This window comes from Ciona robusta, chromosome 6 (genome assembly GCF_009617815.1).
Source record: "Ciona robusta chromosome 6, ASM961781v2".
In the NCBI taxonomy this organism is placed as follows: Eukaryota; Metazoa; Chordata; class Ascidiacea; order Phlebobranchia; family Cionidae; genus Ciona; species Ciona robusta.
Window position 1 is genome coordinate 1710829 of NC_143240.1, and position 25534 is coordinate 1736362.

The following is a 25534-nucleotide window of genomic DNA, read 5'->3' on the forward strand; positions in this document are numbered from 1 at the left end:
AAACAAATAACAAAATGCTATTTATAATTTTTACTAAATAAGATCAGTTCTGTGCCACGTTTCTTGCATGTTGTATTAAATTTTACCAACAAATTTGGGTAACATAAAGTCACGGGTTGTGGGCATGAAAAAGGCTCGTCTTTGTTTTCTTCGTGAGTGAAAACAGTTTGGTTAGGTGCAGCGTTAAAACAATACGAAATTGAACGGATGTGCGGCGGTTTCTGTTAATTCCAGAGACCTTTTTCTGGTTTTTGAGTGTAGTTTTAAACATATGGTGGCGAACCCTGCGTTTTCGTTTTGTTTTTGAAATGTTATTTTACGAGCGTTGGCCTACAGGTTTTGTGCAAAATGCGCTGTAAATATAATAATTTAAACTTTATATTTATGTTTTTAGCATGTCTAACCAAATAGCTCACGATCTAGACTCAAAAACACGAACGGACGACATTGCCGCGCAAGAATCGGTCACTTTTGAAGATATTTTGGTTTCGGACTTCGTTCTTTCTGGGTTAAAAAAGTCGGGATTTCATAAACCGTCGCCGATACAGCTCAAAGCAATACCGCTCGGGAGATGTGGTTTTGACCTAGTCGTCCAAGCAAAATCCGGTACCGGTAAGACGTGTGTGTTTTCCGTTATAGCACTTGATAGTATAGACGCAAAATCTGCAGCATTACAAGTCATTGTGCTCGCCCCAACGCGTGAAATCGCGCTACAAATACATGAAGTAGTATCCACAATTGGGCAAGACATTGAACAATTGTCAGTCCAGGTTTTTATTGGGGGTACACTGGTCTCAGAAGACCGACAAAAGGCAAAACGATGTCACATTGCTATAGGGTCGCCTGGCAGAATTAAACAACTGATTTCGCTGGGTGTTTTAGCTGTAAATAATGTCCGTCTTTTCGTTTTGGATGAAGCTGATAAACTAGTGGAAGAAGGTGGCCTACAACAGCAAATTAACTGGATTTATTCCTCTTTGCCAAGCACTAAGCAGATGCTTGCGTTATCTGCCACTTATCCTGAAGCGCTTGCGAAATTTTTAACAAAATACATGCAACAGCCGACATTTGTGCGATTAAATCCAACAGACCCTTCCCTACTTGGTCTTAAACAATATTATCTGCTAGTTAAAGAATGTAAGCTACCGCATCAGTTATTTGAGGAAAAAACACGATGTATTATTGAAATTTTAAGCAGTATGACGTACCAACAAGCGCTATTGTTTTCCAATTATCATACAAGAGCAGAGACCTTATGCAACGCACTAAATAGCTCTGGCTGGCGATCGACTTTTATTTCAGGCAATATGGAGCAATGGCGGCGTACTGAAGCAATAACGAGGCTAAAATCTTACCAATGCAGGATTCTAATATCGACTGATCTAACTTCGAGGGGAATTGACGCCCAGAATGTGGATGTAGTTATCAATATGGATGTACCTACCGATTGGGAGACATATATGCATAGAATTGGTCGCGCTGGAAGGTTTGGGGCATATGGAACAGCTGTTTCGCTTGTTAGTCCTGGAGTAGAAGCCTCGAGGCTACATGCTATAGCTGCCCAATGTAATGCTTCTATAGCACCTTTGCCGGCTGATTTTAGAGCTATTTTAAATGATCAAAAATCAAATGTTAAATTACAGGAAAATTTGAATGAAAATTTTAAAAGTGTCAATAGCCGTGTTAAAATTTCCTGCCCAAATTTACAGGAAAATTTAAATGAACAGTTAACAAGTGTTAATAATGTTGAAATTTCATGCCCAAATTTACGGTTACAAGTTAAAAATGAACATGGAGACAGTGAATTAAGTGCAGACACAACAAGAACAAGTGACAGTTTTGTTGGTTCTGAGAAGTATATCGACACTGTGACAATGCAAAATGATCGTGCAAAACAGTCCTATCCAGTGATTGATAGCCTACAGGATGTTATGCAACAAAGTGCATGTTTGAGTCAGAACCTACATTATCTTGATATGAACTATAAAGAATTAGTAGCAGATTTTGAATACTTTGAAAAAAACGGGATTTTTTTGGCACCACCAAAAAAATTACAAAATGAAGAACAAAAAACAACAAATGAAATAGAGTTAAAATTAGATGATATTACTAAAAAAGTGGACCAGAATTTGAAATTATCTGATCTTTCAAGTGTAAATGGTAGCATGAAAAATGAAGCTGTTTTCAATAAAAATTCTGGCCATGCCTTGAGAGTTAAGTGTAAGAAAATAGTTAATTCAGAACATACCGAAAAATTAATGTGTTCCAAAGTGAAAGCTGAACAAATAACTAAAAATAAAGAAGCTTTAAATTTTACTGCTAAAACGGAAAGTATCAGTGAAACTACAGCAGCAAAACTTGAACAAATGCCATCAAAATGTGCAGGTACTGTAAAAAGTGTACCTACTTGGACTGTAAAAAAAATTGCTTCAAAAATGCAAAATTCTGAACATACAATTGAATCAGTTGAAAGTATTGACCAATATTCAAGCATATCTTCTTATGACAGTGACGAGGATTACGATGCTAGCGAAAGTGACTCAGCGCTTTCTGATGAAAATGATGACTGTGCAAAAACTGGACTTCAATCTGATGCGGACCTTTTTAACCCCCACTCTAAGGAAAAAGATCAAATTTTCCCAGAGTGTCAATTACCATCTAAAACAAACTGTGAACATTGTATGTGTCTTGAGGAAAAAATATATGCCCAAAATTTGCACAGATGGGTGTATGAGTATGCTAGACAACTGTGCGATAATCTAGACATTTAAATTACTGTATAATTAGAAATACAACTAAATACAAGTGCCTAAATACACCATATTATTAGTGTTACAAATTTTAGGTTACAGAGATTTAATTATTAGTGGATTTTCTTTAAATTAAGAGTGTCTATTCCATACATTGTTAAGTTTAAAATGCATATTTCCGTTTCAATGTTAGCATTTTCTATGTTTGTTCAAAACTGTGTTTAATGTTTTTATACATTTATTAAAACCCAAAAACGGCAACAATTTATTAAACTTTTTATTTTAAATATAAGAATTGTGTCTTTTATTTACCATTCTCTCCTAGCTGCTAAATTTTAATTTATTATTTATTTATATTTTTTTGCGCCATGAACTGTTACACTGCCATTTTGATTTGATTTATTATGCTAACAAAATTAACGACAATCATTATTTCCTAGCGTAACTTGTTTATTCAGGAAAATGTCTAGGTTTTTAATTTACAGTGCGTTGTTATGTGTTTTTGTGGGATATGCTTCATCAAGCGTGTTAGCAATGGAAAAAAATGCAATGCCAATTGAGAATGCTGCACCTGTCAGGTAAATATACAAAATTAGAACAGAATATTTCAAATGTAAAAACTGGTCACTTTTAATACAAACACTACAGTCCATTTATGTATGATATTATGATGTCATTATTTTCATTTGTTTTTCGGTTAAATTCCAGGCAACACTGTTATATATTTGCTTTCAATTAAACACATCATGTGCTTGAGTTATAAATAGCCCTAAATGATCCATTTTATGGCGTTTTACTTTATTCAAATATTTGGTATGCTTGCACACCATAAACTGCATTATACTATCACAGTGGAAAAGTATATAACAACACATGTGGGGTAATAATGCAGCCTATAATATTAATTTACGACTTTTTACCTTTATGTCAATGTTTGCAATGCTTGCAATAATTAAACACCCTGGCTTACAAACATGTCTTTAAAAAAACAGCATATATACATTTTTTTTATTTTTTTGGGGTAAAATTAGAAACCCCTCTCTTATATTAAAGTCATAATATTGCAGTTTAAAACCAATCTTATGCATTTCTATCATGTGCGTTATTATTAATGTCAGTCAAGGTATGTTTTTATCGAACACGTTACGTTTATACACGTCCATTTTCAAAGCAAAAACTTCCCCCCTCCTTTTTTAAATTCCTGGATACGCCCTTGTCATACAGTAATAATAGTACAATGATCAGTCTATTTCCTAAACAAAAACTGATAATGTTACAAGAAAAAATGTTCATGCTTTTGCCGGCAAAATTTTTTATGTTTTAAAAGTTATGTGTTACACATATGTTTTGAGCTTTTACTTTTATGTCTATGCTTGTCCACATAATAAACTGCATTATCCCATCACAGTGCAAAAGTATATAACGATTCATGGGCGTCCATAGACTCCAGACCTTTACCTATTTGGTATGATGAAGCAAAACTTGGGATATTTCTTCACTGGGGTGTCTTTTCTGGTAAGAAAATGAGACAATTGGTGCCTGTAAAATAATAGGCCAACTCTGGCATAAGTTTAGGTACCCTAGCGTGCCTTAATTTAGGACCTCACCCATATAAAATATGTAGGCCAACTCTGGCCTAAATCTTAACTCCAATGATGTAGCTCTCTTTAGGACTTTACCCTTAAAAGTTTGTTCCAATCCTTAAATGTGTTCCAAGATGTCTGTATTCTGTTGCTGTTGTACCATGCAAATATAGCTGCTTAAAAATGTAAATTTTATAATATGATTCTTGTTGAAGGAAATCTTATTATACAACCTGTATGGCAGATTGGCAGATGATACGTTGGTATAACAATCTTTCTACAGTAACATATAGTAAGATGGGGGAAGATGGGACACCTGTTTATTCTATTTTCTCGTCTAATTTAGTAATAAACAAAGAACACTCAAAAAACCGTATCCTCACGACTCCTATAGATCGTTGTTGATTGTTTAAAACACGATCAGGTTATTTGGATATTATGTGCTAAGGTGTCCCATCTTCCTCTACCCCACCATATACCAAGATACATGAAGTATCTTACACTTAATATTACAGTTCCTAGTTTTGGTGCATCTCCCGCATGGGGGTGGTATTACTGGAAAGTTAGTGGCTGGCAGTCGTGGAAAGATTATATGGCAAACAACTTCAAGCCCAAGTTCTCATATGCTGACTTTGCAAAGGATTTTTCTACCGAGTTTTATGAGCCAGATGATTGGGCAGACCTTTTCGCAGGTTTGTGATGTCATAGTTGTCATGTATTTTCTATTTATGATTTTGTTATGATACATTTTTTAGAAAAAATCAGAGTGAATTTGTTTGTTTTTTTTGGATTTTTTTGTATGGCTGAGAATTTGGACAAGCCATTAGTGACCACTAGGTTACAATTGTCGTTAAGTGTCTTGCCCAAAGACACATGCGCCCACAATGGCAGCAGCGACGAGCCTTGAACCCATAACCTCTTCAGTTGCAGACAGGTGTGCTAACCACATTGTCACAACGCCTCACGGTGCAAAAATTATATTACATCCCTAATTTCAGCATCAGCGTTCTTTTTTCTTTATTTACTACCGAACAGACCAGAAAATAAAATGAAAACATGTCACATCTCTCCCACCCTATGTACAGTATACATAATACATTTATCCTCTAATTTTAGCATCTGGGGCAAGATACATGGCCCTTACATCAAAACACCATGAAGGATATTGTACATACCCCACAAATGTATCTTGGAACTGGAACTCGAGAGATGTTGGACCTCATAGGGACTTGGTTGGAGAACTCGCACATTCTATTAGATCAAGGTAAGGTGTAGATCCAAGGGTACAGTGTTCAAGTCTCAGTGTTGACCATGTGTGAATGTTATAAAAACCAGTGTTATGTCCATAAGAAATCTATGTGTAAAGTCCTATGGCAAAACACAGTATGGGACTTTGGATTTAAGCCAGAGTTGGCCCAATACATTATATGGCTAAGGTCCTTGGTATTTGAGGGCATTTTGACAGGCACAGTATGGGACTAAGGGTACAGGGTTTAATGCTCAATGTAGAAATGTGCATTTATGTTACTGTGACATGCCAGGCCCTCTGGGATTTAACTCCTTAGGGACGAGTAGTGCAAATATGCATTTTGAAACAGGTGTTCACATAAAAGTTCATAATTTTGTTTATAGTAGGTAAAATTTCTTACAGTTGGTTTTATTTGAAAGAGGAAGGAATTATCCACCAATATAACGTTTGAAAAAGGCATCATAGCATTTAAAAGTTTTTACCAAACTTGATTTGAAAACCGTAATGTATTTTTTAAGAAGATGGTCTATATTCTGCCCAAAAATCAAGGTTTTAACGTCATTCTGTCCAATAAAAGCGATTTTATTTGATCTCTATGTTGCTCTGGGGCTTCCCCGTCTAAGTTACCGGTTAAAAATGTGGTTTTGCGTAAAAACGGCTATGTCAGCTGTTTTTGCAAGTTTTTTAGGTATTCTGAAGCAATTTTTACATAAATTATGTTTTTGTGTGTATAATCTAACTTCATTTTGCTTCTGCATGTTGTTTCTACCTTTACATTCATAATAAATCGGTTTTGGCAAGTTTTGTTACGATTTTAGCGAAAATGAACTTTCAAAAAATGACGTCATCAGGTTATAAGTGACGTAATTGACCCCTTTGACGTCACCAATTCAAACAATCATTTTAGTTAGGTAGTAAACAAACCAGGAATCAACTTTGCACTAGATTCCTTATGTATTTTTTACCTAAAAACCCAAATTACACATAAATACAAGATTTCTGATGACGTCATTCAAAATTTGATGACGTCATCAAAAAAATCAAAATACAATCTTGTAGCAATTTTTCCAAAGAACAAAAGTCTAATTGATCTTATTTCGCCAACACAAACACCTGTGTCGCTAGAGAGCAATATGTGACAGTCGGTCAAAAATGAAAATTTGTTAAAATATATCTCGTCCCCAAAGGGTTAAGCCAGAGACTATAACTGACCAATTTTTAAAAAACTTTTTATTCCCCCCCAGGACATCAATGCATTTTGGTCTCTACCATTCTCTATACGAATGGTTTAACCCATTGTATATTCAAGATAAAGCAAATAAGTTCCAAACCAATGCCTTTGTGAAGGAGAAGACTTTGCCAGAGTTGTATGAGATAGTTAATGCTTATAAACCTGACCTTATATGGTCTGATGGCCAGTGGGAAGCACCGAGCTGGTATTGGAACAGTACCGTGTTTTTGTCGTGGCTGTATAATGAAAGTCCTGTGAAGGTATGTTTGACAGCGAGCATGAGGTGTATGAAGACACCTATAGTGTAACTTGACAGCGAGCATGAGGTGTATGAATGTGTTGTGTAATTATTATAAAGACAACTATGGAATAAATTGACAATAAGCATGAGGTGTATGAATACACCATGTGTGTCTGGACGTCTGGTGTATAAGAATACACCCATGTTATAACTTAACAGTGAGCATAAGGTGTATGAATACACCATGTGTGTCTAGTGTATGAGAAGCCACCCACGTAATAACTCAACAATGAGCACAAAATAAAAAATGAAACACCTAATTTCAAACAGTATCTATGTTATAACATAACTTAAAATATTGCTTAAAATGTACAAATATACCATGTGTAAAAAATAAAATCTTACCAAAACAGTGATTCCCAAATTTCCCTTATAACTCCACCAAGCATCATTTTATAATCCGGCAACACTTTTACAGGACACTGTGGTAACCAATGACAGATGGGGCTCTGATACTCTGTGCAAGCATGGTGGCTATTTAACATGTAACGACCGTTTTAACCCAAAAACTCACGTGCCGGATAAAAAATGGGAAAATGCCATGACTTTGAACAAAGGGTCTTGGAGCTGGAGAAGGGACACTGATATTTCTCAGTTTTTAACGTTGAAAGAATTACTTTCAGTGAGTTTTATTGGGTGTTGTTATCATAGGCGCCAAACCTGGGGTGGCAGGGTAGGCAGGCCAACCCTAAAAATTTCTGCACTGCATTATTCAGTAAACAGTGCAATCAAATTTGTTTCAGCGGAATGTACGTCTAGTTATTCCTGCCTCCCCTGCGTTTTAAAAAGTTTGGTGCCTATGATTTTTATAGTACCGTGTTAAATGAATGTACATTTTGTGTTGTAGGGTGATTTCTATTTTTTAGCACGGGGGTTCTGTTTTATATAACTTGTGCAAAGTTATGAGTTATCATGTTTGTAACATAGTGAGTGTTTTTTTGTGGATTTTTTTATATGGCTGTTAATTTAGACAACCTCGTAAGGGACTGGAGCAATTACCGTTAGTGTTAGGTACAAGTCCACAATGGCAGTATTATCAAGCCTGTAACCTATATTCTCTGGCGAGAAAACTTGAGAATTACAGCTAGATGAATTATAGTCATTTTAATAATATTTCTTAAAGCCTTTAAGTAATTTAGATACACATACATATACCTTAATGTATAAAAAAATCAGTTGCTTTCATTAACCAGAGTTTTTTTTCCCACCAGACGTTCATTGAAACGATAAGTTGTGGAGGAAATATGTTGATGAACGTTGGGCCAACTAAGGAAGGGACTATCTCACCCATATTTGGTGTAAGTTTCTGATAATGCACATATACTAAAATTTTTGCAAAGAAATGGGGAAAAATGTCGGGTTTATTAAATAGCAAAGTGAACAAAACAGTTTATTTTAATTAGCAACATTAGGTAGAACTATGCAAAATAAGTACAATTTTGTGAATATTTATAATTGAAAATATGCTCTAAAGTGGGGGGAAATGATAAAATAGCTTAAATTTGATAAAAATTGCTTAAATTTGATAAAAATTGCTATTTTTTTATTTTTAGGAGCGGTATTGTAAAAAAAACTGGAGTTGTAAGTAAAAATATGGTAAAAGTACGTTTGTATTTTTGTTTTTAGGAGCGCTTGCAAGATTTTGGTGCTTGGATGAGTGTTAATGGTGAAGCTGTTTATGGATCTAAGCCATGGAGAATGGTACAAGATACCATGGATAGTAATGTTAGATACACAACTCAAGTTAGCACAGGTTCTCTGCTACGTGCTCAAGCTCATGTGAGAGAGTTGAAAGAGAAAGTGAGAGAAAGAAAGAGAAAAACTGAGGAGAAGTTAAGAGCAGAGAAGGAGCAGTTGGAGAAGGAGTTTGCGAATGTGGTTTTGGATGAAAATCGTCAAAAACGAAGCGTTTTGTTTGACCAGGAGCAAATAATAAGGTAAAAATGGTGTGTTTATGGTGGGTTTAGCGTCGTTCAGTGAATAAAACTTTGATTTATAAAAATTTTAATTTTCTTTTTTAACAGCAATATTTTTTTTTTGTAGTTTATATGACATTTTCGTTTTGCGTATGTTTTACAAAAAATGGTGTTTTTACGACTTTTTTTTGTTGCTAATTCCTTGTATTCAAGGAAATATGTCGCAAAAATTAAGTTCGGTTCTAAAAAAAAAAATAGTTTTTTTAGAACCAAAGTTATAAAGTTCCAAAAAAGTCAAGTTATAAAAATAGTTCAAAAACTTACGTCAATTACTATGCAGTACTTCCTACTCCACAGAGAATTCAAAACCAGACGCGGTGAATCAGGTGAAACAGTCGTCGTACAAGATGACATCACTACTGATGATGTCATAGCCGATAATGGTTTGATCATATATGCGTTTGTTATGGAATGGCCACAGAATGGGATTCTATTACTTGATGGGCCAAGAAATGCAACTTCTGCTTCTACAATAAGAATGTTGGGTGAGTTGGATACGTGGTCCTCGTGCTTACTGTCGAGCTACTGTATTTTGTGCTCACTGCCAAAGTTACTCATGTTATAACTCGATTGTAAGCATGAGGTGTATGAATACACTATGTGTGTCCGGTGTATAAGAAGACACCCATGTTATAACTTGACAGTGAGCATGAGGTGTATGAATAGTGAATACAACATGAACGTCTGGTGTATAAAAAGACACCCATGTTATAACTCGACAGTGAGCATGAGGTGTATGAATACACTATGTGTGTCCGGTGTATAAGAAGACACCCATGTTATAACTTGACAGTGAGCATGAGGTGTATGAATACACTATGTGTGTCCGGTGTATAAGAAGACACCCATGTTATAACTTGACAGTGAGCATGAGGTGTATGAATACACCATGTGTGTCCGGTGTATAAGAAGACACCCATGTTATAACTTGACAGTGAGAATGAGGTGTATGAATACACCATGTGTGTCCGGTGTATAAGAAGACACCCATGTTATTTAACTTGACAGTGAGCATGAGGTGTACTAATACACCATCTACGCCTAGTGCATAAGAAATCACCAGTGTTATTACTTAACAATGAGCACAAAATAAAAAAAAACAATTAAACCCCTAATTATAAACAAGAACTATGTTATAACTCGACAGTAAGCATACACCACACAAACAAATACAATACCCACAAAAAAAACAAACCCCTTTTTTCCAGGTTTGGAAAATGTAGATATTCAATACACAAGTCTCCAACCAACAGGTATTGCTATTGAAATGCCAATCGTTCCAATCTCAAAACTCCCGCATCATCTGATTTGGGTCCTCAAATTGGTCGGTTTTCAGTAAAGCATGAGTCAGCATTATTTAGTCCATTGTGTGTAATGAATATTGATTGTGACAATGCGATTTTTGAACTTGTGTGATATTATATCAAAAACAATATTATAACTTGGATAATTTAAAAAAATTTTGATTATTTAAAAAATGTTTAAATATATATATGTTTAAAATACAGGGCGCTCAAAAAGTCACTGTGCATATTTATTAACAGACATGTTTCAGTATAGAATCCAGGAGATAAATATGAATTACAATTATAAATGAATGGACCCTTTTTGTTTTGTTTCTAAACACCTCAATCAGAAATATAAAAAGGGAATATTACAATAGTGCATAGCGACTTTTTGAACGCGCTGTATAACTAAAAAACATTTTTTCGTTGATTTTTCAGAAACATATGATATAACTATATTTATAATATAACAGTGCTTTTTAAGCCTTTCAATAAAAAACGGCAAAATTTTAGACCAAATTTCCAAAACTAGATTTCACAAAACCTATTCGTTTTTATAAGCTTTAAATAAAACGATTTAACTTTTAAAAAAAAGATAAAACAGCTGTGTGAACTACTGTAGTATTTAGTTACATACAATATTTACCTTTTAAAGTTACACTATGGAATAAGAAACACTATTAAAGGCGCCAAACCTGGGGTGGCAGGATAGGCAGGCCAACCCTGGAATTTTCTACACTGCATTAATCAGTGAACATTACAACAAATAAGTTGAAAATGCTTGTTTAACTATCCCTGCCTCCCCTGCATTTTAAAAAGTTTGGCGCCTATAATGGTATAATCAGTCTGCATTATTATAAATTTGTTTTTTATATATCTGTAAATTCGTTTGTGATTTAAGCAAAATACTGTAAGACTATTAAACATAAATACACCATAGTTTTAGAATAAAAGCAATACTAATCAAATGTATATGGAGATTAAATTCATGGCACTTAAAAACGTGCTCTATGCAGTTCATTTAAATTCTTGTGTTGGTTGCAAATGTAAAATAAATTGCTATTAGACATGTATGTAGTTCTGTCGTTTTTTATTACCAGATTACAAAAAAATCACGGAATATTTTGGAACACAATGAATGAAAGTAACTTATTTGTCCTCGCATGGCCAGGCAGTGATAGTTGTTATAACACAGGTGTTCTGTTTTATACACATGAAAAATATGAAAGAGTGAATTTAACTTTTTTATTTCCGCATGGTTGGGCAATGATAGTTGTTATAACACCAGTGTTCTGTTTGATACACCTCATGCCAAAAATTTATTACCTCTCGACTAAAGGAAAGCGCGCAAACTACTGTGCCAGAACGCAGGAATAACACTATGCGTAATCCAACATAGGCAAAAAATGTCCAGAATCCCAAATTATCTTGATTTAACTCAAAAATGACTAAACTTAATTTAAAAAGCATTGTTTTTCTATTTACCAACATATGTTCTTACTGTTATCTTTGCCTAGGCTTAAACCATATTCTTCCTGCATGTCATGATAAAACAGTCTATTCTACATGGGTAAGGTCTAGTGAAACATGGTCTTTGTTATCTTATATTTGATTTTAAAGACTGTTTTATTCTACATGGGTAAGGTCCTACAGTGTGACACGCCATGGGACCTGAGATTTAGGCAAGAGAACACCCAGGGTGCTACAACCCATTAGTGACCACTGGGTTGCAGCAATTACTGTTAAATGTCTTTCTGAAAGACACATATCAGTATCGAGTTTTGAACCCGGTACCTTTTGGTTACAATCCCATCGCCTAACCATTAAGCCACAAAGCTGGTATATAAATATAACACTAAACTCAGTTACATGAACAAAACTAGTACTTGTTAAATGTCTTGCACAAGGACACATACACCTATCAGTAACGAGCTCCGAACCTAGTACCCTATGATTACAATGCAATGCCTAACTACTGAACCACAGCACTGTCATATAAATATAAGACTAAAAATCAACTACTACATAAACAAAACTAGTACTTCACAAAATAAAACTTTACTATTTGTTTGAATTTACTAAAATAAAATGGTCGTGATTGAACAGTGAGACTGTTTTTGCGTCATAATCTAAATCACCTCACAATAAAAGCGTGAACAATTTTCTCACAAAGTATAACGTTAGTGTAACATATTGTTAAAACACAAATTCTATACAGCAGGGATCCTTAAATTTTTCCGTTGCGGTGGAATTAAAAATTTGCTAGATTTGGGACACAGCGATTTAAGAATTTATAAACAAGTTGTTTTTTTTTTCATAAATCATGCTAAAAGCGTTCTTTTTTGTATCATTTTTGTTCATATTTTATTAGCGCCTTTTGTTTGTACTGTTGGTAACGTTTTTTTCCAAATTTGTACAAAAAAAATTGTTTAGGTGCATAAAGCACAGATTTTCTGGTCAGACCTAGTATAAACATTACAGGTTACATGTAATTTATTGAAGATGGTTTTAGTTTTAAACGGAAATGTATGAAATTAAAATCATATTTAAATATTTGCTGTCATGTTTTTATTTATTGATAAAAAATCGTATTTTTTTGTGATGGACAGGCTAGAAAAAATGGTAAATTAGTCCGTTTTGTTTTATAAATACGACATAGCTTGCGACGCCTTTAAATTTTTAACTTTTACACCAGATCGTTGGGACACAAAATTTAAGAACCGCTGCTTTACAGACATGAAATATACAAGAAAGAAAAAACTTTTAAAATTTTACTGTTTTAGTGACATATTCTACTTTCGGCTAAATTTGTTGACATTTTTCAGCGTTACACAGACTGGTATGGATAAGTTATTGAAAACGATTTTTACTTTTACATCAAGTTAAATTGACATGTCCAAAAAATCCAACATAACAGTAAAATTGAATATATTATACTATCTTTATGTCAGCACCCCTGTTTGAATCAGTGTGACAGTACCACTAAGGGTTTATGTATGTGCAAAGTATATTCTACAGTAACAAATCACACTAATGATAGAAATTAGGGGCAGTATAGGCGCCAAACCTGGGGTGGCACGGTAGGCAGGCCAACCCTAAATTTTTACACCACATTGAAAAATAAAAATTTAAACTAAAAAAAAATATTTATTTTTATAGAATTGTGCGTCTAACCATTCCTGCCTCCCCTGTGTTTTAAAAAGCTTAGCGCCTATGGGTCAGTATATATTAGTTCATTCATTCCAGCATATTATAACATACACATAGTATTAATATTCAGTGTAAGTCCGAAAAATCATGATTAAAATGCGGATTTTTTGCAGTTTTGCTTCTAAAAGTGAATGATAAAAACCTGTGACTTTGAAATCAAGGCATAACAAGACTCCCACGTTGTGTCAAACCTTCAAATCTCTTGTACGTGTAGTTAATGAACACCCAGTCTTTATTCTCATCTATTTGATCTGTAAATAAATAAATGAATGAATGATGAATTCAGGATGAGTGATGAATGAGTAAATGAGTGAATGAAGGAATGAATAAATAAATGAATGAGTAAATGAGTGAACAAGTGAATTCAGAATGAGTGATAAATAAATGAATGAATGAATGAATGAATGAATGAATGAATGAATGAATGAATGAATGAATAAATGAATAAATGAATAAATGAATAAATGAATAAATGAATAAATGAATAAATGAATAAATGAATAAATGAATAAATGAATAAATGAATAAATGAATAAATGAATAAATGAATAAATAAATGAATGAATGAATGAATGAATGAATGAATGAATAAATGAATAAAGAAATAAATGAATGAATAAATGAATGAATGAATGAATGAATGAATGAATGAATGAATGAATGAATGAATGAATGAATGAATGAATGAATAGATGTTAATGAATGAATAGATGTTAATGAATAAATGAATAAATGAATGAATGAATGAATGAATGAATAAATGAATGAATGAATAAAGAAATAAATGAATGAATAAATGAATGAATGAATGAATAAATGAATGAATGAATGAATGAATGAATGAATAAATGAATGAATGAATGAATAAATGAATGAATGAATGAATGAATGCAACTTTATTTATTAAAAATTTAAACAAAATCTTTAAACTTCTTAGTTTGAAAATCAACTATTTCATAACAAAATGTAGAAACTATAATTTTATACAAATAGGAATAAATAAGTAAATAAATAAATGCAACTTTTTTATACTTGCGTAGCGAGGCAACAAGAGTCGTTATAAAATGAATGTTCGCACACTATAAATAAAAACTAGAAAAAAAGGCCAAAAAAATAAAAAAATTTTTAGCTGCTTTCCTGCTTAACCCACAAAAATAACACCATTTTTGTTTGACAGGTACTTTTGATTGACAGGTAGCTTACCCAGTTTAAGATCAGCGTCAGGAAATTCATCAAAGTTGGAAGTGTCCGTCAAACTTTTGATTGACATTGTAATAGCAGCTGGCCTGTCCCGAATATGAATCCAGTCTACATCTCTGTGGGGTAATGGGTGTTTGTTATGTTTGCCTGAAATTGCTCATACGCTTCATGATAACTGAATATATGTTTATATACTGTAGTATACCAGGAAGCAGACACTTGGTGTGGCTCTTCTTATACACCTCATGCTCACTGTCAAGTTATAACATGAGTTTCTTCTTATATACTAGACACACATTCAGTATTCATACACCTCATGCTCACCGTCAAGTTATAACATAGGTGTCTTCTTATACACCAGACACACATAGTGTATTCATACACCTCATGCTCAATGTTGAGTTATAACATGAGCGTCTTTTTATACATCAGACACACATGGACATGGTGTATTTAACTATTCATACACCTCATGCTCACTGTCTAGCTACAACAATTGCATCTTAATCCTTACTTGAAAAACTTGTGCTCTTTTAAAGAGTCCACCTCCGGAAATCCGAGTCTTTTCTCGGGGTCCGTGCAGAGAGAGAGGATCAAATTACGAGCGATGTCCGAGATCGGGACTTCATCTGGGAAGACGAGAGTGTTTCTCCAATTCATCACTTTACGATAAGTTTCTTGGGGGCTTTCGGAGCAAAATGGGGGGTAACCTGGGGTACGGGGATTTTTGTTTAATGAGTTTGTGACTTCGTGTTTTTATGTTGTTTAAATTGGGGATAATAAACTGATTTCAGAGATAAAATAATTTATGAAATTAGTTTTTTTTAATAAAAAAGGGAAAAAGCAAATATATATATAGTAGGGTGGGGAAAGATGGGACACCTTAAGCACATAATATCTCAATTTCCTGATCGTGTTTTAAACAGTTAACAGTGTTCTATGGAAGTCGTGAGGATATAGTTTTATATTTCTTTGAATGTTCTTTGTTTACCACCAAATGGAACGAGGAAATGGAGTTAAAAGATGTCCCATTTTTCCCCACCCTACTGTATATAACTAATGCTGTACCACCTCACCCATTGAAATTGAAATACATCACAGAAAAAAACAAAAAAACTCCTGTGGTATATACCCAAAGTGTTATTTTAAATCCAAAAGAAAGTATTACCGTGTTTTTTTTTAATAACTGTTGTTTTGTCGCTATATCTTGTCTTTTCGTTTAAAATATTTCTAAATCTCCGCTACCGTAATTGAAGAGACAAAAAAAGTTATTATTATTATTAGTGCATTTACCTATAAGTGATTCGTACATTATGACCCCCAATGACCACCAATCGCAGCTTAAATTATATCCAGATTGTTGGAAAACCTCAGGAGCAATGTAGTCCGGTGTGCCCACTGTTGAGTACGCCAGCTTTCGACGTTTGCTTTTCCATGTTTCCGCCTTTCTTCGAGAATCGTTTGCGTTTAATGGTCGCGTTGCTGAGGAGAAATGGGTGTAAGTTGGTTAGTAAGCTTGCGTGGAGGGAAATATAGTTGTTATAACATGAGTGTTCTGTTTTATACACCTCATGCCAGCTTACAAGTTACCACATATGTAACTTTGAAGGTGATTGATTTTTCTGTATGACTGAGAATTTAGACAACCCATTAGTGACCACTAGGTTAGAGCAAATATGAAATGTCTAGCCTTCTTACACCCCATGCTCACTGTCGAGTTATAACATTGGTGTCTTCTTATACACCAAACCCACATGGTGTATTTATACACCTCATGCTCACTGTCAAGTTATAACATGGGTGTCTTCTTATACACCAAAAATACATGGTGTATTCATACATCTCATGCTCACCGTTGAGTTATAACATGGATGTCTGCTTATACACCAAACACACATGGTGTATTTATACACCTCATGCTCACTGCCCAGTTATAACAAGGGTGTCTTCTTATACACCATACACACATGGTTGATGGTGCATTTATACCAATACATTAACATATAATAATGCCTACACTACATAACGAAAAATAAACATATATATTTATCATTTTGTTAATATTTACTTACTAAAATCAATAGGCTGAGCTTGTGTAAGGTCTCTATAGTAATCCGTACTGTGTGCTTTCTTTAATCCAGTGCATAAACCAAAGTCGGATAACTTAATATGCCCTCGCGCATCTATTAGTAGGTTGTCAGGTTTTATGTCCCTGGAGAAAACAATGTTATTTTAGTGCATTGGGTATTATGTGGGTGGTGACTGTTATGAATAAATGTAGCTTATTTATCTTCGCTTAGCGGGGCAATGACAGTCGTTTAAACATGAGTGTTTTGTTTTATACACCTTGTGACTTCTTTTCAATTACCAAGTATGTAACTTATTTATCTTCTAGTGGCAAAGCAATGACAATTGTTTTAATATGAGTGTTTTGTTTCATACATCTAATGCCCGCTTTTGAGCTACCTAGTAGGTATCTTATTTATCCTTGTGTGGCGGGGTAACGACAGTCGTTTTAACACGTGTGTTCTGTTTCATACACCTTGAGCCCGCTTAGGAGTTAGCACATATGTAACTTATTTATCTTCGCGTGGTGGGGCAATGACAGTCGTTTTAACATGAGTGTTTTGTTTTATACATCTAATGACTTCTTTTTAGTTACCAAGTATGTAACTTATTTATCTTCGTGTGGTGGGGAAATGACAGTTGTTACAACATAGGTGTTCTGTTTCATACACCTCAAGCCAGGTTATAAGTCACCACATATGTAACTTTTAAACGTCCTGCCCAAAATGGTAGCAATATGTGTAAATTAAACATACATAAAATATAAAATGTTGGGGTAACACGGTTTATGTTTTGGGGTAAGATGGTTTGCGGCTTTTGCCCAAAAAGATGGCTTATGTTCTGGGGTAAAATGGTTCATAGGGTAAGATGGTTTATGGGTAAAATGGTTTATGGGGTAAAATGGTTCATGGGGTAAAATGGTTCATAGGTTAAGGTGGTTCATGATTTTATTGTTTTTTTTGTTGCCTAAAGTACCTGTGTATAAATCCAAGTTCATGTATTGAATTGATTGCAAGTACAGCTTCGGCAATGTAAAACTGGGTTTGTTCTTCTGTTAGAGTGTCCTTGTTCATCAGAAGTGTCATCATATCCCCTTAACATTGAAATACCAACATTCAATACACAATGAATACATAAATAATTGTTATCAATTTCCCAAGATTAACTAGTTCATTGTGGACAATATCTCTGTTTTTTTTTATTATTCATTGTCAAGATATAATATAGTAGAGTGGGACACCTTTAGCACATAATATCCAAATATCCTGATTGGGTAACGTGTTTTAAACAATTAACAACAGTCTATGGGAGCCATCAGTATACGGTTTTCTTTGAATGGTGTTTGTTTACTACCAAATGGGACGATAAATTAGAAGGAACAGGTGTCCGATCTTCCCCCACCCTACTATATAATACATATATATATATATGATTGTTATATTTCCAAGACAATTTAAAGAGATTTATGAGTTTAAAGTGGACAATATATCCAGTTTGTTTATTATTTATTGTCAACATATAATATAGTAGATTGGGGGAAGACAGGACACCTTTAGCACATAATATCCAAATATCCTGATAGTGTTTTAAACAATTAACAACAGTCTATAGGAGTGGTAAGGAAACGGTTTTAGAACTGTTTAAATGTTATTTGTTTACTACCAAATGGGACGGCAAAGTAGAATAAAAAAGTGTCCCATCTTTCCCCACCCTACTGCAGTTATATTTGATAATGGATATCACATTTATTGTTTAGATAAAAAAGGGTAAGGTTCTTGTCAAGGACCTGGGATTTAGGCCAGATTAAAAGAAATAACACTAAAACAGCAGACTAACTAGGGCAAAACCAACCTCCAGGTAAAAATTCCATGATAAGATATAAATTGTAGAGATCTTGAAAGGAATAAAACATCTTCACAACCCATGGGTTTTCAGCTTCAACTAAAATGTCTCTTTCAGCTCGAACATGGGCAACCTATTAATGCTTATATTAAACCATGAACTAGAATAAAAACCTATTTAACGTCGTGTAGTGGGGCAATGTCAGTTGTTATAACAGGGGTGTTCTGTTTTACTCATTGGAATAAACTACCAAATACAAAACCCAATTAATAATGTCACTTTGCTGAATGAACAAATGAATGTAACTTTTTTATCTTCGCGTGGCTGGGCAGAGACAGTCGTTATAAAATGGGTGTTCTGTTTCATACACCTCATGCCCGCTCACATGTATTATTTTTTAAAGAATAGTTTTATTTTAAAACCACATAAACGGCAAGCAATAGGCGCTAAATGTCTTGCTTAAAACACCAACAACAGTAGTAAATGAGTGAAGCCAAATTATATTGCATTCGCCACATTATTCAATGAGGTTTCCTATATTTGCAACCAAACCTGTTCTTTTTCCATCATGTCCTTCTTCCGTAGCATCTTCATGGCATAAATATGCCCGGTGTCCTTTTTCTGTGCCAATCTTACCTAAAAACGAGGTTAATATTAATAGAAAATATAAATAAACATTTAAACATTACTCAGTATTTAAAAATGTCAATTATAAAGCTTAAAAAATTACCTTCAAACAACTATGTAGCAAATTAAATTACAATTTGCACCAATAAAAATATTTTGGGTTTTCAGTCCAAATCCCTCTATTTAAAAAAATGTTCCTATCGATTTATTATAGGACTAACAAGTCCAACAATGTGACATGCTACAGGTAGTCATTGGAATAAATAGAATAAAAGTTACAGGCACAGAAGTAGCATGGTAAAACATAGATAATTACACGTTGACAGAGTGCAATTTTTAATCCTAAAATACAAGTTTAATGACTGTGTATCCATATACTTGTCCAAAAGCTATATATAAGCTGCTTTCATTAGGAAAAATAGGGTAAAAATAAAGGACATAGCATTACCAAAATAAAACATGGATAGCCACACATTTATACAAAACTGTTAAGTTATAATCCTAAAATACAAGTTTAATGACTGTGTATTCATATACCTTTCTAAAAGCTATATATAAGATGCTTTCATTAGAAAAAATAGGGTAAAAATAAAGGACATAGTATTACCAAAGTAAAACATAGATAGTCACACATTAAAATGCAAGTTATAGTCAAAAAATACAAGTTTAACTAACTGTTATCTACCTACCTCTCCAAAAGCACCTCTGCCTATAACTTTAAGCATCTCAAAGTCTCCTAGTCCAAGTCGAGTGCGTTTTAATCGCAAAAACTCTGTTTCTTTTTGTGCATGTTGCATACGCTTCTTTTCACACTAAAAATGAACAAAATGAAATTATTAGAACAATAGAACAGTATACCTTAAAGAGGTCTTATTTTTATTATACATGGTTTAACAGTCAATCAGTCCACTATATTTTTAAAAGTGTTTGAACTGCTAATTATTGCAAACAGCTTGCTCTTTTATCTTTGGCACAATTAAACGCAGAAGGTATTTAGGCACAAAAATATTCGTCTAACACAAATATAGTCAAATAATATATAAAAATAGTCATGTAAAACACAAAAGTAGTCTTTAAAAATGCCCATATAAAAGTCGAAATTGATCATATACATTAATTTGCCGCAGAAATTTTAGATTTTTCTGATTTTTTACAACTAATACACAATATATCATTCACCTGATCCTCATTTAATCCATCTTTTTGCATTGACTTTTCCAACACTTGCATTCGCCCTTCTCGCTCAATTTGCTGATTCAGCAAATTTGAGTAGAAAGTTTCAATTGTGACTTTTGCTTTTTTAACTTTTTCAAGCGTATGATTACTGAGAGAAGGCTCGTGATTTCGGTCGCTCATTTTTAGTTTTTTTTTAGTAACACTTCAGTTCATGATTTTCACTAAACAACTGTAATATTAACGTTGATTATTCAAAAAAGTGGAAATAAAAAACGAAATAATTTTATACTAACTCAGTTTTTCAAGTTTTTTTACGGTAACATTTTGGTTCATGATTTTTACTAAACAACTGTAATATTAACGTAAATAAATAAAAAAATGAACAGATTTAGTATTATTTTATTACCAAGTGTTAACCTAAATAATGGTAAACGATTATAGAAATAACGCTAGTGTAAAGTGACAGAGTATAATCTATAAACGAACAAAATTTTATTCCAAAATTTATTCGTTAAAATAAAAGCACACTTAGCAAAAACACCGGTTTAAAGCTATACTACGTTATCTATATACCAAACACCTTTAGTAAACAGAAATACGCGTAAAATAGTAACCTTTTTAACGACTATAAGACCGTAACAAACAAGCACAAAAACAACAAAAATAATGAAAAGGTAGAAAGAAAGGGTGATTCCCCGGCAGTGTTGCCATATTTTCACTTATTTGGGGAGTTTTTCAACCTTCACAAACAGCACGATCGGTTCAAAATGTTTAGAGTTCTATTATTGACTGATTCCTGTTAAAACTTAGTAACATAACTTAATTCTGCTTTAGAACTGAATTAGAAAAAATAAACACTTTCGTGGGTACATGGTGAACTGTATTTTTCGTAATGGAGCACATAAAGCATGAACAAAAAAAAATTATACAACTTTATAAACCGTATGTTTACATTACCTTACAATTGTAATAGTAGGTTAGGGTAAGATGGGGCCTTTTCATTCGCATTTTTATTGTCCCATTTGGTAGTAAACAAGGAATATTTTCAGAATTATAAAAATGAATCCTCACGACGCCCATAGACCGTTGTTGATTAGACCGTTGTTGCCCATAGACCGTTGTTGAACACCATCAGGAAATATGGGATATTATGTGCTTACGGTATCCCAACTTACACCACAGTACTATACGAAAAAAGCTTTGTACAGAAGAAGAGACACGCCAAATACACAAATAAAGTCCTGGAACGCATAATGTGGAAAGTAAAAAGAAACACCTATAAAAATATTCAAAATATTTTGGTGCCTTTTCGGGGGGCAAGAAAAGTGCAACAAATTTACAAAAAGCAAGGTTCTACAAAATTCGTATATATAATAAATAGTTGTACATTTTATGTACCAACTAAAACATCGGGGAAATATAGTCGTCTTGTTACTTTGATTCTACTTGGTGCAACTATCCGCTAGGTTCTTCATACATTTTAGGAACTCGAGACGATCCCTCTTGCTTTCCTTAGTCGTTGCTAACGGTAGATGCTTCATTGATACTTTACGATCTGTATATAGGAATGAATGAATAAAAAAATGAATAATAAATGAAAATTGTTTTATCCTCGCGTGGCGTGGTGAAGACAGTCGTTATAACATGGGTGTTCTGTTTCAAACGCCTCGTGTCCGTCTACGCGTTAACACTTGTAACTTTGTGGAAGATCTTTGAACGTTTTTTAATCCGTATGGCTGACAACTTAAACAACCGATTAGTGAACACTTGGTTGGAGCAATTGCCGTTAAGTGTCTAGTCCAAAGACACGTACGCCCACAATGGTAGCAGCGTCGAGCCTTAAACCATAAATACTGTAGGTTAGAAGCAGACTCGGTATAACTATTCCACGGCGTCGGTTTTAATGACATGTGTTAGCTTAAAATGGGTTATATAATGCAAAAATACCCATTATGTCACTATAAGTAATATATATCGGACTTGCACTATAAAACAAAGGTTCAAAAATCTACCTTGAAAATAAGAACCACTGGGAATTGACAGCACTTTCTCGGCCAAGCATAACCAAACTACAGTGTCCGCGCCTTGAGCAGGAGTACGAAACTTATGACTCATTTTTTCGTAGAAATCTCCCAAGCCACGTTTGGCTGCAGGAGTGTCAACCCAGCCGGGATGCATGCATGAGAAGTGAACAGAACTGTGTTTTTCAGCCCAGTGCTCAGTTAGGACGGTCTGAATGGAAAAAAATCTGTGGTTAGTGATGTTATTGTGAAGTTATACCGCCTGTTTCTATAGCCGAGAGGGAACGGGTTCGAGGCTCGTCTCGGTCTGGTAATTATGTAAGTATTAAAGGTTATATATTGTTGGTGTATGGCTGACAATTTAGAAAACCTATTAGTGACCACTGGGTTGGAGCAACTACCGTTGAGTGTCTTGCCTTAGGACATATATATATACGCCCACGATGGTAGCAGCGTCGAGCCTCGAACGCGTATTCTCTTGCCCGACCAGATGCGTTAACCACTGCACCATGACGTTTGACTATTATTATAATGTGCCTGGCATATTTATAATTGCGTAATGCAAATGGCTATGACTAAATTCATACTTTCGCTTGGCGATGCAACGGCAGTCATACAAACAGTGTTCTGTTTCATATATCCCGTGCCCGCTTACAAGTTACCATATGTAACTTTATCGGTGATTATATTTTTGTATAGGAAGCTATAACAAAATTTTTACTTACCAATTGTCGTTTGCATTGAGCGTACGCTATTATCGCTTCAAAGTTATTCGGTTTTTCTTTGCTGAAGCATTTTGGATTCAAGCATTGTAAGAGCATTCCGGACGAGGTTACATTCACCTGCGTTTTAAAGACAATTTTTAAAATCCTTGGACTGCATATACAGTAGAGTGGGGAAAGATGGGACACCTTTAGCACGTAATACCCAAATATTTAGATCGTGTTTTAAACAATTAACGATGGTATATGGGAGTCGGGAGAATACAGTTCAATAATTTATTGAATGTTCTTTGTTTACTGCCAAATGTGACGAGAAAATAGGATAAAAAGGTGTCCCATCTTCCCCCACCCTACTATAATAGGTTAAGGTGAGTTAGTTCATGTTTTCATTTATACCTGTATCGGCTCATTGAGATTTTCATTTATCTCTTCGAATACAGTAACGAAAAGGTTAATTATTACAACGAAGATAGCGGAATTAGCAAAAACAGTCGTTATACATACGCTACGGTATAGTGTATGGATAATATTTACAGAATTATATACCGTATCCTCACGACTCTAAAAGAGCGTTGTTAATTGATTAAAACACGATTAGGGAATATGAGATATTATGTGCCATCTGTGTCCATCATTAAAATAGAGTATAAACGTCCCCAAATATTAATAAAAGTTTTAACCTACCACTCTTGGGCGCTCGCTTTTCTCCATTAGAGGCAGCAGAGATTCAGTAAGCACAAAATGTGACATCGAATTTGTGGCGAAATTGACTTCGAGGTTTTCTGTCTCTGTCAGCCGCCAGTCGGCCACCATTTCCCCGGCATTGTTGACCAAAGTGTCGAGCCTTCCGTGCGACTCCGAAAACGATTTGGCGAATTCGCCAACACTTCGTATGTTGGATAGATCGACAATATGAACAAAGATTTTCTGGAAATGAAATTTACTTTTAAAAACGGACCGAGAGAGAATAAATTTTAAACCAGTGTTGGGTGGACACACATATAGTGTATGTATATACATCATGCTCACTGTTCAGTTATAACATGGGTGTCTTCTTATACACCAGACACACATGGTGTATTTATACACCTCATGCTCACTGTCGAGTAATAACAACAGTTCAATGAAGAAATGAATGAATATAAGCAACCTATTACTAAGTATCTTCACATAGCGGGGCACCTAGGCCGTTATTCCACGGTTCTTCCGTTTTATACACCTCGTCCCCGCTTTTTGGTTAATTTCAGAATATCTGTATATATATCATATAGTGACCCGTCGCTGCTACCATTGTGGACGTATGCGTGTCCTTGGGCAAGACACTTAGAGGCAATTAACGCCAAAGACTATTATTTTCCAGCCATGCGAAGATAAAGCAAGCTTAATTCAGTCACATCAAATTCAACTATTGTTTTGCCAAACAAAACTTGTTTTCCATTTACCTCATTTTTTGTCGCTTTTACAATTTCATCTCTCGCGGCGTTTGCTCTTTCCAAACTCCTACAAACCATATGGACCTCCCCACCCCTGCTCGCCAATTCCTTTGTCACTTCTTTTCCAATGCCGCTGTTCGCCCCAGTGACCATGAACACGTGACCTGTGACGTCAACGCTGACGTCATTCTGGTCGAATTGCTTGGACGCGTTCATGTAGCCATTCCTGAAGAGTAAATTTGTTTGTTATATTTTCTCATTACTTAGTCTATGGTTTTGGTTTTGTTTTGGTGCCGTGGTAAAGGCTACAGTGGTTAAAACGGTCGTATCCATTACATGTTCGAGGCTTGACGCTGCCGCCGCTATGGGCGTATATGTGGCCACCGGCAAGCCAGTTAACAGACAGTTATTTCAATCAAGTTGTCTTGCCCGAATTTTTCTATATATACAAAATAAAACCCTAAAAATTTCACCCACAAAGTTACATACGTTGTAACTCGTAAGTGGGCAAGTGGTGTATGAAGCAGAACACCGTGTTAAAACAATAGTCGTTGCCCCAGCACGCAAGAATAAATAAATTACATTCGCTCATTAGAATATTACGCAAATTAAAAACGACGACACATATATAGTTGGGTGGGGAAAGATGGGACACCTTTTCATTGTTTAAAACACGTTTAGGATATTTAGATATTATGAGCTTAAGGTGTCCCGTCTTCCCCAACAGTAATATATATATTTTACTTATACTTACTTAGATTCGTATATCAGTCCCTTTGTAAAAAGAAGCGCTTTTCTGTACACTGTCATTCTTGCAAGCAAAGTTACACGGCTTATGAATCAGTAATCTGAAACTAAAA

The 25534-nt window shown here is 34.5% G+C and overlaps 4 protein-coding genes across 5 annotated transcripts; 2 read left to right on the forward strand and 2 right to left on the reverse strand.

Annotated features, from left to right (window-relative positions):
• The first annotated feature begins 167 nt into the window (after positions 1-167).
• Positions 168-3190, forward strand: LOC149734789 (putative ATP-dependent RNA helicase DDX20). Of its 2 annotated transcripts, XM_089879452.1 has the most exons (2): positions 168-2385; positions 2510-3190. In XM_089879452.1, exons 1-2 carry the CDS (start codon positions 396-398, stop codon positions 2761-2763), a joined length of 2244 nt encoding a protein of 747 aa, XP_089735578.1. In that variant the 5' UTR covers positions 168-395; the 3' UTR covers positions 2764-3190. The 2 variants fall into 2 exon arrangements, with proteins under 2 accessions (XP_089735578.1, XP_089735577.1); XM_089879451.1 differs by having other exon boundaries at positions 170-3190.
• Positions 3161-11449, forward strand: LOC149734790 (alpha-L-fucosidase-like). The gene is made up of 10 exons (XM_089879459.1): positions 3161-3328; positions 4159-4265; positions 4849-5025; positions 5450-5597; positions 6827-7073; positions 7533-7736; positions 8326-8412; positions 8741-9051; positions 9388-9575; positions 10299-11449. Exons 1-10 carry the CDS (start codon positions 3213-3215, stop codon positions 10427-10429), a joined length of 1716 nt encoding a protein of 571 aa, XP_089735585.1. The 5' UTR covers positions 3161-3212; the 3' UTR covers positions 10430-11449.
• A 984-nt stretch (positions 11450-12433) lies between these two features.
• Positions 12434-21112, reverse strand: LOC149734791 (serine/threonine-protein kinase 38-like). The gene is made up of 10 exons (XM_089879467.1): positions 20502-21112; positions 20012-20134; positions 19248-19331; positions 18705-18828; positions 17829-17946; positions 16859-16998; positions 16080-16268; positions 15301-15496; positions 14790-14902; positions 12434-13837 (listed from the first exon to the last, which is right to left on the reverse strand). Exons 1-10 carry the CDS (start codon positions 20676-20678, stop codon positions 13743-13745), a joined length of 1359 nt encoding a protein of 452 aa, XP_089735593.1. The 5' UTR covers positions 20679-21112; the 3' UTR covers positions 12434-13742.
• Positions 21113-21356: 244 nt separating this feature from the next.
• Positions 21357-25534, reverse strand: LOC149734792 (dehydrogenase/reductase SDR family member 12-like). Its single transcript, XM_089879473.1, has 6 exons — positions 25429-25534; positions 24684-24900; positions 23926-24168; positions 23245-23361; positions 22511-22730; positions 21357-22053 (listed from the first exon to the last, which is right to left on the reverse strand). Exons 1-6 carry the CDS (start codon positions 25482-25484, stop codon positions 21941-21943), a joined length of 966 nt encoding a protein of 321 aa, XP_089735599.1. The 5' UTR covers positions 25485-25534; the 3' UTR covers positions 21357-21940.

Bases quoted from the DNA above. Each gene is read 5' to 3' on its own strand.
- LOC149734789 (XM_089879451.1), top strand. From the start codon at position 396: ATGTCTAACCAAATAGCTCACGATCTAGACTCAAAAACACGAACGGAC.
- LOC149734790 (XM_089879459.1), top strand. From the start codon at position 3,213: ATGTCTAGGTTTTTAATTTACAGTGCGTTGTTATGTGTTTTTGTGGGA. The intron at 8,413-8,740 runs GTAAGTTTCTGA...TTTTGTTTTTAG, and splicing joins CTATCTCACCCATATTTGGT to GAGCGCTTGCAAGATTTTGG. The intron at 9,052-9,387 runs GTAAAAATGGTG...CCTACTCCACAG, and splicing joins GACCAGGAGCAAATAATAAG to AGAATTCAAAACCAGACGCG.
- LOC149734791 (XM_089879467.1), bottom strand. From the start codon at position 20,678: ATGAGCGACCGAAATCACGAGCCTTCTCTCAGTAATCATACGCTTGAA. The intron at 16,999-17,828 runs GTACTTTAGGCA...TGTTTTCTCCAG, and splicing joins GAACTTGGATTTATACACAG to GGACATAAAACCTGACAACC. The intron at 15,497-16,079 runs GTAAATGCACTA...CCCGTACCCCAG, and splicing joins AATGTACGAATCACTTATAG to GTTACCCCCCATTTTGCTCC.
- LOC149734792 (XM_089879473.1), bottom strand. From the start codon at position 25,484: ATGACAGTGTACAGAAAAGCGCTTCTTTTTACAAAGGGACTGATATAC. The intron at 24,901-25,428 runs GTAAGTATAAGT...TTTACTCTTCAG, and splicing joins GGACTGATATACGAATCTAA to GAATGGCTACATGAACGCGT. The intron at 23,362-23,925 runs GTAGGTTAAAAC...TTTAAAACGCAG, and splicing joins AAAGCGAGCGCCCAAGAGTG to GTGAATGTAACCTCGTCCGG.